Source organism: Physella acuta, unplaced genomic scaffold, assembly GCF_028476545.2.
Source record: "Physella acuta isolate Inbredline_101_S28 unplaced genomic scaffold, ASM2847654v3 ptg000035l, whole genome shotgun sequence".
NCBI lineage: Eukaryota > Metazoa > Mollusca > Gastropoda > Physidae > Physella > Physella acuta.
Genome location: NW_026731555.1, coordinates 278228 through 293247, shown reverse-complemented (window position 1 = coordinate 293247; position 15020 = coordinate 278228). Strand labels below are relative to the sequence as shown.

General features: G+C 35.6%; 2 protein-coding genes across 2 annotated transcripts; both read left to right on the top strand.

Moving 5' to 3' along the window:
* Positions 1–1797: 1797 nt before the first annotated feature.
* LOC131942376 (fibropellin-1-like) lies at positions 1798–6393 on the top strand. Its single transcript, XM_059302214.1, has 7 exons — positions 1798–1830; positions 2303–2323; positions 2544–2553; positions 3192–3302; positions 4034–4198; positions 5031–5110; positions 5763–6393. Exons 1-7 carry the CDS (start codon positions 1798–1800, stop codon positions 6165–6167), a joined length of 825 nt encoding a protein of 274 aa, XP_059158197.1. The 3' UTR covers positions 6168–6393.
* A 4683-nt stretch (positions 6394–11076) lies between these two features.
* On the top strand, positions 11077–13666 carry LOC131942365 (fibropellin-1-like). Its single transcript, XM_059302204.1, has 6 exons — positions 11077–11121; positions 11264–11273; positions 11630–12150; positions 12656–12818; positions 13224–13303; positions 13646–13666. Exons 1-6 carry the CDS (start codon positions 11077–11079, stop codon positions 13664–13666), a joined length of 840 nt encoding a protein of 279 aa, XP_059158187.1.
* Positions 13667–15020: the final 1354 nt, after the last annotated feature.

Sequence of the window (15020 nt, the reverse complement as noted above, 5' to 3'; positions counted from 1 at the left end):
AGCCTAGGCCTTATGTTGTACTCCGTCGTTAGCAAATATGTTGATTTGTTTTTTGGGTGGGTTGTATGCAGGTTGGGCTATTTTGCATTGTAAGCATAATTTTTTATTAAGATTGCAACTATAGATTTTTTTTTAACTACACTCTTCTAACGCAAGGAAGGGAAAAAACGTTAAATGTGTAATCATAATACATGCATACATACATACAAATACACACATATATATATATATATATATATATATATATATATATATATATATATATATATATATATATATATATATATATATATATACATATATATATATATATATATATATATATATATATATATGTATGTGTGTGTGTGTGTGTGTGGTTATAAGCGTTCTTCCATTTAATATATTAATAGCATTAACAAACATTCACAGAATGAGTTCAATGACATCAGGTGATCGCAATCATGTTTACATAATTATAAAGTACTTTGTGAATCAGACCGTGTAGAGTATCACCCTCCATTAAACATGTCTTGTTTACGTGAGAAGTTTGATTTCAATAGGACACAACCTGATCAGATAAGCTGAACGACGCTAGTTCATGGTGGAGTAAAATGGGGGAAGGGGGTGGGGTTAGGTGAATACAACATATCGATGTCGTCGACTGGTAAAAAATCTATTAAACCTGGATCAACCAGATGTACTCTAACCAGATTTAGAGCGTCGTAGATATTAAGTCAGTGACAGTAAACAGAAACATTAAACACTTTAGAAATAATAGTCACGTTAAAAGAACTGGAATCTGAGCTGTTGAAGTATTACTGTTGATATTAATCACACTAATAACAAACTTTGATCTCTCTTTCTCTCTCTCCGTCTGTCTGTCTGTCTCTCTCTCTATTTCTATCACTCATCTAGATTATATTTATATATATTTCTCTACTTCGCCCAACCATGCGGAACACTATCGCCACCACGTAGGCTCACTGAATCTCTTACCCTCCTCCCGCCCCCTCCCTCGCTCCCCAGGCATGCACAACAGATCTTTTCGCTATCACCCCCACCCCCACCAGTCCGGTGAGCTGTGGTTCACACTGAATGTTTACAATCGTAGAGCCGGGTCGAGTTCGTGACGGCTATTAGGCACAGATAAATTAGTTTTTAAACGATTTGAAACTAAGGGGAGGTAACAAGCGCTTCTTGATATCTTCATTGTCGTCTGTAAACTGTCGTCACAGACGGCATCTTTCACGGTTATCGGAGGGAGGAGTGTAGTTGAAAGGAGAGGGAGGGTGAGGATAGTTGCCCTTCACGAGCTACTGATAGTGTTTTAAAGAAAAATATTTTCATTCGCTGCATTGGTAGTGTCGAATCAACAAATTATGAATTACTGAAAAGTAGAAAATAAAATAACTATACTACGATGAGGGTAGGCTCGTTTATTCTATTTTTAAACAATGCTTTGTATGTAACACAACCAACGTTATATCGTTTAAACCACCTAGCTTCTATGTTAAGCTTGTTATTTACTAACATATATTTGTATTTACTATCGTAAGGCGTAACATTATTTTAGATTAAAAGGGCGTTATTAACTACTTGTTGTCCAACATTCCTGTTTACGAAATGTTTAGCTGTAGTGGTTGGAGCACTCGCTGATCGGTAAAGTATTAGGTCGATGTTAACAGTACAGCCTTTACGTTTAGCCGGGTGTACTAGAATAGTGCAGTGCGTCATTTGACAGCGAGAACAGCTATAAATAGTGCAAGGCGCGTCGTCTTGCTCTCAGTTTGCTTACTTGCTTAAATACGGATAAAAATGGCCTCAGTTTTCTTTCTATATGCAGCCACTGTGAGTACAATACCTAGTAGTAATTTATCATAGTTTAACATGCACACTTAAGAGTTATACTAAAGAAAAACTGACTTTTCAAGTCTCTGTTTCTACTTTATGTTTTTTTAGACATTCTGCTCCAAAAGAAAAGGGGGAAAAAGGGCGGGGGGGGGGGGGGGAAACTTGAAACCTCCAGAAAGAGAATGGGGCGGACAGTAGTAAAAAATAAAATCTACATCTTGAATATTTTTATTTTATCCAGGAGTAGTGGTGGAAATGTTTCGGAGAGAAGGGGGGGGGGTGTAAAGTGATCGCGGGAGAAACTTGAAAGAACGCTCTCATCCTCTCTCTCTCTCTCTCTCTCTCTCTCTCTCTCTCTCTCTGTCTCCCACTGTATATATATATATATATATATATATATATATATATATATATATATATATATATATATTCATATGATTCAATCATGGCAATATTCTTTATATTTTAGGTGTGTGCTTTACTATTTAAGGTAAGAATAAAATATTTATAATCTTTTAAAACCTATTGTCTGTGAAGTTAAAAACATCGATTTTATAAAAAAGTTCACGTTTGACCAATTTATTTCAATGATAAAAATATCTTAACCATACTAACGCTATATTTTATAAATATTTACTACTTTATTTATACAATTAAATTTGTAACTTTAAAAAAAATAACTTAACCTTTTACGATTTTATTCATAACAGACTCAAGCAAGTATGTATGCATTTTAGTATTTGTTTACTTTAGCATTTGTTATTTTTACTTAAGTTTATAGTATGATACAGAATGTGAGTATAGATCGAACTATTACAACCCACTTTTGTAATTAAACAAATATAAATATATTTTAAAACTAGTTAGTGTCATAAATATTTAAACGTGTACGAAAGTAAATCCAGATTTTTACCCTTTAAATATAATAAGGTGTAAATTTACGACACACGTTTACATTATTAATTAAATTGTTAATTGAATGCACTATGTACCAGGCATGTTCGATTTGTGTACATGTATTTATCATGTGTGTTGTATAGTTTGAATTGTAGTACACGTACACTAATACAACTAACGTACGACTATGGGGTATAACTTGACTTGTACAAGTATACTAAGACTGTGACTATACAGTGACTTGTACAAATATCCTATTACTGTAAAGTACACTTACGGTTCAACAACTAACCTACGAGTATGGTGTACACCTTGACTTGTACTACTATCATAAGATAGTGACGCAATGACTAGTACAAATACCATATAACTGTAAATTACACGTATACTATACAACTTGTACAACTGGTGTACGTCTATAGTACACACTGACTTGTACAACTACCTTACTACTGTTTCAGTCTTAGATCCCTGCCAGAACTTCACGTGCCTCAACGGCGGCTCCTGTACGGCTCCGGCTGATGCTCCAAGCTGTATCTGCAAGCCCGGCTTCTTTGGTAGTAAATGTGAATGTAAGAACTGTGTTTTTCAAGGGTGAACTTATTCTTATAACTGTGATATTCTAGGTTAAAGTTATGTTTAAATCTGTAGTACCCTTTGTGTGTGTACGAGTTTTGGTATTGTATTTGAGCGTTATGATCTAGTCCGTAGTGCCCATTGTGAATACAAGAGCTATTATAATCTAGCTTAATGTGACGCTGTTGTGCAAGAACTGTGTTATTATATGATTATGTGAAGCATTCTTCTGTTATCCCCGAGGTTAATCTAAGGGCTAAGATATTCTAGTTTTATAGTTCTATGTCGATTGTTGGAAAGTTCCCAATCAAGAAAATATAAGGCAAACAAATGTTTGCCCAAAGCGTTCAGTATTGTGAAATGATTCATATCGCAGCTTTATATAATCTAGAACACGATCAGCAGTAACAACCTAGAACTCACTTACAACAGTATACCAGGGTTAGAGACGCAGGAGAAATGCTATGCAATGAGTATAAATTATCTCTTGAATTTCACAACTGAAATATAATTGTATTGGCAATACACCAGATATTTTATGCCAAGAAGACACAAACGCTTAGTGTAAATTTGTAAATATTTTTTAATTCCTCCCCCCACCCCCCACCCCCACGTAACCTACACTCCCCTTTATTAATACCTTAATAATTCATGAGATTTAACTCTTATAGTAAATCTACGAGTGCTGTAAAAACACTAAACATTTATTTTATAATTGCATTCTCAGACAACCGTGATCCCTGCTACAACTTTAACTGCACCAACGGAGGGTACTGCACCGCTCCAGCCGACGCCCCTTACTGCGTGTGTCCATCCGGGTACACTGGCACCAAATGTGAGACACAAGTACCCACAACAAATGGCGCTGTGTGTCCTAATGGTTGCCCTAAGGGTAAGACTTCACCCAATTTTTTATTGGCGTGTAGCATTCGTCGTGATGGTCAAGTCGAAGAGTAGAGCGTTTGGCTGCTATGCCAAACGTCTCGAGCTCGGATCTCGGTTCATACTTGTAACTGTAAGACGTCCCTGAGTCGACTCAACTCTGAAGGGTATCTGGCTTGTGTTGGGGAAAGTTGGCTGTGCATGGTACTGACCACACAACCTTTTCATTTGACGAGATCAAGAAATGTATGATCTCTACTTTATCCACCCAATGGATCACTAGGTCTAAAGATGAATTTTTACTTTTTCTTGTTTACTGTTTATAGCATTAGTCACTTAGAACCGTGCTTTACTTTATTTTATTAATATATTTTTTACATTTGTTTTAACTGAAAGAAACAGAATTCTAATTTTAAAGACTTAGTATAGCCTAATGATTAGTGAGCAAAATGTAGAGAACTCGATGGATATAACCTAATGTTTCGGAGAAAAGGTAGAGAACTCGATATATATTTAACCCCGAAATCTCGAGTTAGAACCCAAACTATCTTTAGGCAACAACTTTTACTGGTACTAAAAACCCAAGTCTGCAAAACCAAAGGCGGGCTCCATAGTATGCTAACATTACAATTCCGTTAAACGACACCTCTCCAAATACGAGGATAAGTAAACAGATGAACACTACTTTAACTGCTTCTTTTATTATTACAATAAAATAAAAAAAATTCTACCGATGTATTTTTCATTGTATCTTGGTGAATATAAAATGGACGTTGCTTTAAAACGACGCACTTGGCTATGTATCTATTTGGAAGTAAATTGTATCTATTTTGATTATACAGGTTACAGCTGTGAGTTTAAATCACCCCCGTGTAAACCTGGATCTGCTTGTTTAGAGATAATGGTTCCTACTTGTGTTCCTGTAAGTATTCATGTTTTATTTTTTATTACAATTTGTTTTATTTCCGAAATTGAAGATTTAGAGGAAAGTGTTCACAAGGAGATATGGGTAGTTTATTAAGTGTTGGATTGTCTTGCATCAAGAAAACGATGGTATGGAGTATTTTGGCATACCATTGCCTATAATGTTTTTACCTAATATTCTGAATGTCTGTCATACTAGTAGAACAAAAGAGAAACTAACACTGAACCCCTTGACGTTGTGAAATAACTATAATCTAATAATCTGACTCTAAATTTTCTTATCTTTCGTTTTTAATTTTAATGTTGGAAGGGATCCTCTCCAGCACAATTAAGTATACGTGTCAACTGGTTCTTCGCCATTGAGTCCATTGACTCCGATTTGGATTTGCTTCTATATCATTTGTCCAACCAAGAACAAACTACAAGGCGGAATTTGTTTGATTTATGAGTTGTCTCTCATAGAAGAGTGGCTGTCCACAGCCTCATCTTGCCCCAGGATTCGAACTCGAGACTTTTCGGTTTAGCAACCATGAGTTTTACCAACTCGACCACGCCGACTCCTTGACTCTAATTAATTGACATGTTCTTGACATGTTCATCAATTTTCCTGTACACTTTCACCAACGGTTCTTTAACTTCTCTCTCTACAGCCTAAAGACCCCTGCAGTGGATGTCTACCTGACCAAGAGTGTGTCGACACTAAAACCCGATGCATCACCAACCCCTGCCAATCTTTCAAATGTGTCACAAAAACCACGCAGAAACCACAAGCCGTCTGCAACCTGTTCTGCGTTAAAGGCTACACATGTGTAGTTCGGGTCCCAAAATGCGACCGATCCAGCACGGCGGTGTGTAGCACGACCCCTGTAGCCCAGTGTGTCCCTGTGCTGGATAGCTGCCCCAAGCCAGGTCAAATCCTTGACCCCAGCTCACGTGCCTGTCGTAGAGTGGTGTCCAGCTGTCAGACAGATGCTGACTGTGACCCACAGAGCCAGAGGTGTTGTCCCAACAGGTGTAACAAACTCACCTGTACCACTGTACCCAAACTTCAATAAATAGTTTGGTACACGAATGCCAAACTCGTTTTGTGTACAGAAGTATTCAACTGTACACAAGTACCCAGATTCTAAACGAATACAATTGTAACCTTACTTTTAAGAAGTGCCCAGACTTTAGTATACGCAGGTGAAAAAAAGAATGTATGCACGTAAATGTAGAAAGTACCAAAAAATGTTCCTAAAACTTAAAAAACGATGAAGACAACGATTATTTCTTCACTCGAAATTACTGCTTTATAAATGTACGAGCCGACCCGCTGCGTATCATACGCCGCTATTTAGTTTTTTTTTTTCTACTTTTCAGTAATTTATAATTTGTGAATTCGACAGTACCAATGCCGCCACTGAAATAATTTGCTTAAAAACACTAAACCCCCCTCTCCCCCCCCCCCCCCACGTGAAAGCAGCCTCCTCTTAGTTACCTCCTCTAAGTTTAAAATCGTTTCAAACTAAATTATCTGCCCCTAATAGACGTCACCAAACCCGTCTCTATGATTATAAAATGTAAACAGAGTGAACACCGCTCACCAGGCCATGTGAGGGGGTGGGGGGGGGGGGGGGGGTAGCGATAGAGAGGAAGAGAGGGGACTGTAAGGCGCGCTTGCAGCTTGTTTTCTAACGGCTCGAAGAGGAGAATTATATATATAGATTATCAATGTTTTCGTTTACTCTAATAAATTTGTAATAATGTAATGTAATACATACTCATTTTGTTTATTCTTTTCAAACAAAAAAAATCTTAAAATCCAATCTTTATTCACGATTTTAAATGTTCTGAAAAATTGTTTAAATCACTAAAGTCTTTATTTCTAGTGGTCCAAAAATCAATACACACACACACATACACACACACATATATACATATATATATATATATATATATATATATATATATATATATATATATATATATATATATATATATATATATATATTTGTGTACGATTATAATAAAAAGGTTAGGTCAATATTTTACAACGTAAGGAGAAGATTGATGCAACACATGTAGCTGTCACCTACTTAATTACTAACCTAACCCTGGGCATGTGATTAGAACCTTCCTGTTAAAAGCCATCATTAAAGGCGACTCAATGACAGTTGTTTACAATCCATTGTCAGCTCTCACAAACGGGAGTCTTGGTACAGCAACAATACACGTTGTGTCATCTTCCCCTGTCTCAAAGATGTGTTTAAGTTTTCGGGTCGAGGATACACTGTACACCACTGCTGGGTATTTGACTAGGATACAAGACTCTACTCCTTTTACACAGCCATCCTAGACCCACTAACCTGTTGTTGTTTTTTTTAAATTACAGTAACTCGTTCTTTTGTCATAACCCCATCTTTTACTTTTTGTCAAACGATGTTTACAATTTTATTACATTAACATTATTGTGACAAAAGATCCTACTAATTTTATGACAAAAGATCCTTATAGTTTTTGACAAAAGATCCTAACAATTTTTATTTTTAAGACTCAAAGTGTTAACACATATAATACAAATTACATGATCACAATTAGAAAAACAATGCAAAGGTCTGAAATAACATTTAGCATACTATGATCTAACTTAGAACACATAGAGAATAAATAATAAAACAGGGAGTGAGTAGCCTAGAAATATTTTTTTTTTTACATTCACGATAGACGTTTTGACACTAGTTCATCATCAGGACAGAAAGAGGTTATTTACATTTGGTAGTTCGAAGACCGTGACTTAGCCGATAACTTAGGTCAGGTTTCACTACAGAAACAGAACTATTGATGGTGAAAACTAACATTTTAGATATGTTCACAAGATAACACGGTCTTGATAGCATTGAGAACAAAAGGGAAACGTTTAAAGTAAATTTAAAACTACACTAAAGAATAAAAAAGCAATAATTATGTTTCTATATCTTGAGAAACTCTTGATATCTTTTGCTTCCATGTAGCAGACATAAAGGAACCATAACAATTTAGGAATGGATTGGTATCTAGTCTACTATTTAATACACTACCTAATAAAACATAAGAACTTACACACGTAAAGGGAGTTAAGTACATAAATGTAATTTTCTAGTTTATTGGTTTATAGTTAGCTGATCGTAGTTTGTGTTTTGAAATATTTCACTTGGAGTTTCTAGTTAGCGTTTTTAAGTGGATAATTACTTCTTCATTACATCTACATGAAGATGTTATAACTGTTTCTTTAAAGACAAATGTTCATGGTAGTGTGGAGCGCAGTATGAATCATTTGGAAAGAGTGCACACGCACATACACACACACACACACACACACACATATATATATATATATATATATATATATATATATATATATATATATATATATATATATATATATATATATAATAGCTAATATAGTTAAGATAGAATACCTAACACAGAAGGACACGAGCAAAGTGTTTATTATGATATATGGTGTCACGGGTTATCCTGCACAGTGAACTTAATATTTAATATATTCTGTGAATTCAGTATAACCTAACAAATATACAGAGCTAGTCGTCGTATTTACCACCACCATCACCACCACCACCACCACCATCCACGAATTTAATAACCCAAAATTTACCAGGCTAGTCTTATCCGCCTACACAAACAACAAAACTAATCTAGTGAATCCAATGTAACCTCACAAGCATACAAGACTGGCTGTGATCAATACTAACACCAGCACTAACTTCTTAAGACATTAAACACATTCACTGATTTTAATATCCACAAATCCACAACCTCCTCCACCAATCCACCACCACAACCAGAAATAAAATATATGTGTGAATCCAATAAAACCTCACACATCGCTGAAACTATTTTTTTATCCCCAATCCTTAGCACTACCACCACCACACCTCCAACAATCCACAACTACAACGAGAAATAGAACGGGAGTGATCTCCCTTAAACTTTCTCCAATATTCTTAAACTAGTACGAGCCGACCCGCGGCGTATCATATGCCGCTATGTAGTTGTTTTATTTTCTACTTTTCAGTAATTCATAATTTGTAAATTCGACAGTAACAATGCTGCCACTCAAAATATTTGCTTCAAAACACTATCATTAGGTCGTTAAGGACGAACCTCCCACCCTCCTTTCCCCCAACCACTACTCTACACTCCCCCCCCCCCCACCATGAAAGCAGCCTCCTCCTAGCTACCTCCCCTAAGTTTAAAATCATTTCAAACTAAATTATCTGCCTCTAATAGCCGTCACTAAATCCGGCTCTACGATTGTAAACATTTAGCGCGAACCACAGCTCACCAGACCAAGTTGGGAAGGGGGTGGTAGGGATATGCCTAGAGAGGAAGAGAGGGGCTGCTAGGCGCGCTTACAGCTTGGTGTTTTCTATGGTCTCCATGAAGAGAATTTTATATATATATATATATATATATATATATATATATATCGATAGCACTACGGGGGATGGAAACTCGGGATTAAGACATGATTTTAATCAATTTTTAATTATTTAAACTTTTTACTTTTTCGTATACATAGTATAGAGGAAGTATTGTAATCGTGCAAAAAAATCACATGAAATTTTGACAGTTTTTATCGTTTTACACCTAAGTACTTCATCATATTCGGAGTATAGGGGACTTATTTTAATCGGGTTCTTATGTCTTCTGCTTTTTTTAATCGTAGTGTTGTTAAGGATCCCCCTCCAATACAATTAATTATAAAAGTCAAATTAGGCATTTTACTCCGGTTTCAGCCCGCTTTTATTTCAGAATTTGCTTCAATAGCCTTTTTCCAACCAAGAACAAACAATACGGCTGCAGTTTTTTTTTATTTCTGAGCTTCCTCTCCTAGAAGAGTTCCTGTCCTTAACTGTCTAGCCTCATCTGCCCGAGGGTTCGAACTCGAGACTTAAGCAACCGTGAGGTTTACCGACTCGACTACCCCGACCACCAAAGATTTAGTGACTCTACAACAGAGGCGAAGCGAAAAGGGGCAACATATTATGTCCCCGGGCGCCGACCTTAGGGGGCGCCAAAATGGGTTGGAAAAACAAATCAAATGTGTGAGGGGGGTCGCAAATGGAAAGTTTGAGGGGGTGCAAATCGAAAGTTTGTCCCCGGGTGCCGGGAAGGGTCGCTACGCCTCTGCTCTATAACCCAACCCAACTATTAACCTATTGTGCCTATCCCCACCCACTCACCAAGCTTGACGATATCACACAATAATGTTTCACAGCCCCCCCCCCCATGTTAGACATCAAAGACGATGTAAATGCTCAATGCATTCAATACGTAGGTTGATATGTGAGTCACGTGACCGAGGCAACGTCACACCGAGCTTTATCGACTTGCAATCAGTTGGTTGTGTGCAGTATAGAAAATCGCAATGGCTGCAAAGTTTATTCTGTGTGCATTCTCGGTAAGTAGATACTTCAAACATAATTATATGTATCTTATTAGCGTTTGAAATATAGAGAAATATGGATATGAATAGAGCATCTTGCATGTGAAATCACGAACCAACTCATAATCTAGCAGATCAAAAGGACACCAAACATATATACATATATATATATATATATATATATATATATATATATATATATATATATATATATATACACATATATATATACACATATCAGTATATAAAATTAAGAGACTTGTGTTTCTCTTATGTTCTAAACTAGATCAAACGCATATAGTAAATTTTCATGAGCAGCCATTTTTTTCTATTTTTGAGATGACTTTAGAGTGATAGGTGTTTTAGAGTGAGCTGTTCTTACGTTTATGTGTATCAACCTGCACATTTTTTACACATACACAGTTAACTGTACACAATGTACATGTTTTTTTTTCTTAGCTCTGCACTCTGGTTCTTGAGGTAAGAAATACTTTCGATAAATTAAAGTCAACTGATGCAGATGGAAATATACGATGTGTATTTCTAATTTCCAACAGCTATTTTTGTCTATAAACGAAGTAAACTTAGTATTACAATAACTGTATAGAAAAGGAATAAGCATTTTTTTAAATAAAAAAACTGTGTTATATATATACTAATGCTAAATAATGAAATACAATTTTATTTTAAACGTTTTCTTTATTTTGTATCATTTTGCAGGCCGAGTCACGTATGTATTGGTATACTATATATACTAAATTTATAAATTATTTGAAATGTACATCATCGGTTTATTTATAAAACCAATCAATATTTTGTTTACTCTTTCTTAATAACGGATTTTAAGCCTTTAAAGATCAGCTGTCGTTATGATAAACGTAATAAAGGGGGACAATAAAATTCAATACACACGCTGACCTTAATGTATTATGTTAGTATGCCGCAGGTGCAGCTATGAGTAATGTTTTTCACATGCATCTTCGTATAAATAATGTAGCGATTGTAACGAACTTGGTTTTAAATCTTCATGTTTTATACATATTTTTGTATTAAAAAATACCATACACCTCATCCTTTTTTTTAAAGTCAGTCGTGATCCTTGCTTAAGCTTCATCTGCTGCAACGGCGGCTACTGTACCTCGCCGCTCGACATACCCTACTGTGTGTGTCCGCCCTGCTACACTGGCGCCCATTGTGAGACCAAAATCACCAACACTCGTGACCCGTGTCTGTACGTGACCTGCTACAATGGGGGGTACTGCACCGCCCCTGCGGACGCCCCCTACTGCGTGTGCCCCCCTGGGTACACGGGCGCGAACTGTGAGACAGAAGTTATCTCCCGTGACCCATGCCTACACTTCATCTGCTACAATGGCGGCTACTGCACCGCCCCTGCGGACGCCCCCTACTGCGTGTGCCCCCCTGGGTACACGGGCGCGAACTGTGAGACAGAAGTTATTACCCGGGACCCCTGCCTACACTTCATCTGCTGCAATGGCGGCTACTGCACCGCTCCTGCGGACGCCCCCTACTGTGTGTGCCCCCATGGGTACTCGGGCATAAATTGTCAAACGAAAACAAACACTTCAAGCGTAGGTCTTTGTCCAGTAAGTCAGAATTAACCAGGGGTGTAGCAACCCGATTTTGACTCAAGCTTTAATAAAGTACATATTATAAATGTATAATGAATTCTAATTTATATATATATATATATATATACACATATATATATATATATATATATATATATATATATATATATATATATATATATATATATATATATATATATATATATATATATATATATGTATATATATATAAATATATATATATATATATATATATATATATATATATATATATATATATATATATATATATATATATATAAAAGATTTTCTATTTAGAATAATACAATTGTTGGAGATTTATGATAAAAGTAACACAATTGTAGGTCATTTCTGATAAAAGTAATACAATTGTAGGTCATTTCTGATAAAAGTAAAACAATTGTAGGTCATTTCTGATAAAAGTAACACAATTGTAGGTCATTTCTGATAAAAGTAACACAATTGTAGGTCATTTCTGATAAAAGTAATACAATTGTAGGATATTATTCCGGGATCTGCTGGTGTCTGCGGTGGACAGTTCTGCTCTGTTGACAGTGAATGTCCATCTGGTCAGATCTGCTGTGCTAGCGCCTGTGGTGGTAAGCTGTGTACATTTGGTACACCAGGCAATGGCGCCGTGTGTCCGGGAGGTTGTCCTGAAGGTCAGTTTTTATAACTGGCAATAACGGTAATGTAGACATTTACTACCCAAAGCTAAGACATTCACGTTTTTTCTTAATTGTAAAAGTATTATTAATGTACTATGTTGCTGCAAAAAAAAAAAAAAAACTGTTCGTTAACGTTTATTGTTTTGTATATATAGGCCTATATATATATATATATATATATATATATATATATATATATATATATATATATATATATATATATATAAACAAAAAAACAAAATAAACAAAAAAAAACGAGCCGTGGTGTGAAAATTAGAATTGGTACGATTGAGAAGTATAGTATTCGATTGCTAAGTATTTGAACTTTGTTTTCAAGTTTTAGCTCTTAGGAAGTCACCGAGCTTTATAATATAATGTACTGTTATATTTCTTGTGCAGGCTACACCTGTGAGTTTAGACCAGTTTCCTGTAAACCTGGAGTTATCTGTCTCAATAGTCCAGTCCCTACCTGTGTCCCTGTAAGTATTTACACCGTCCATGCTTTACACGTACGTTTAAGGTATTAATTTAAATATATATATATATATATATATATATATATATATATATATATATATATATATATACGACGATTGCCCAAGACGACTATTACGTAACCACCGTTTGAATCAAGATCATTTTCTACAAATGAAAAACCTCCTAAAAACAAGTACAAATTGATTTAGGGCTTTGATTTTTTAAAAGTTGTCAGTCAACCTTATTATGCGTTGTGATACTAAATAGACTTCTTAATTTAAAAGGAGAAGTCTGTATTGAATATAAAAAACATGATTTAATGAAGATTGTTTTGCTTCTTATAGTATAAATACGTGCATATTTAAATTCAATACTAACTATCAACGGAAAAAAGTATTAAGGTTTCATAAGTGAAGATTTATTTACGATGTTTTGTGAAAATACTTGCGTGAATGTTTTAATTTAATAACTACGTACCTATTGCAATATTAGTAAGGATTCATAAATGAAGATGTATGTATATCGATTAATGAAAATACTAGCGTGCAAGTTGTAATTTAATACTACGTGCCTATTGAAATATTATTAAGGATTCATAAGTGTACATATGTGCGTGCATGTTTTAATTGATCACAATGTACGAATTGAAATATTAACAATGCCACAGAAGATAACCCTCTTACGCCTGTGTTAATTTGAAACTCGCTAGGTGCCAGAAAAATGTGGAGGGTGCCCGGCTGGTCAAACGTGTGTTGAAATAGGAACCAGATGTCCTAAAACAACTTGCCCAACATACCAGTGCCGGCCAAAGGTGAGACATGGTTGTAGAAGTTATGAGCAAGCACGAACATATTAAAACAATCTAGAACTATCCTCAGAAGATTATTACTAACTAGGTTACACAAAGAAAACAAAACATTATATGTAAATTATGACGATTCGTTGATATTTAACACTAGCTACAACTGTTGAAAAGAGGATTTGGTTCCGAAAAAATCAATTTTTTATTTTGTTTGTGAGTATCTAAGATAGAGTTCTGAGGGAAAATATGAGCATGCAACAGGTAATCTTTTGAAAATAAGATTGCCGTGGCAATATTGGCCATATTGAAAAGACAACATTTTGTGGAGGTCTCGGGGCTCAAAAACTAACATACATTTTTATCATATAAACGTAGATCTTTCTTTTAGAGTCAGCTGGCAAGTTTTTGTACAGTACAACTCTCTTGAATTTTTTTTTTCAATTTTACAAAATTGTTTAGGATGAAATAACCATTAAATTTAGGGGACGGAGAGCTGAAGGGTACCTAACACTAACTCACGTTAGGAAAAGTAAAGGCGGTTGGGCATAGTGCTGACCACACTATCCCTTCATATGCCGAGGTCACAGAAACAAGCGAACTCTACTTCACTTGCCACATAGACCGTCAGGTTTGAAATGGTACTTCACTACTAACATTAATTTTCATACAATTTTCACTATTGCAAAACATCGTTACTTTGCTATTGTCTAGGCAAAAATCTATCAACTAAGTATAGAGGTAATAAAACTATAAAGCCATGGTTATACTGAGAATTAGTATAAGCATAAATCTGCTTCTCTTTTAGGCTACAGACCAATGTGGCGGCTGCCCTGATGGTCAAGAGTGTGTCGACACAGGAATCCGATGCGCCACCACCCCCTGCCCATCTTTCAAATGCGTCACCAAACCATCATCCG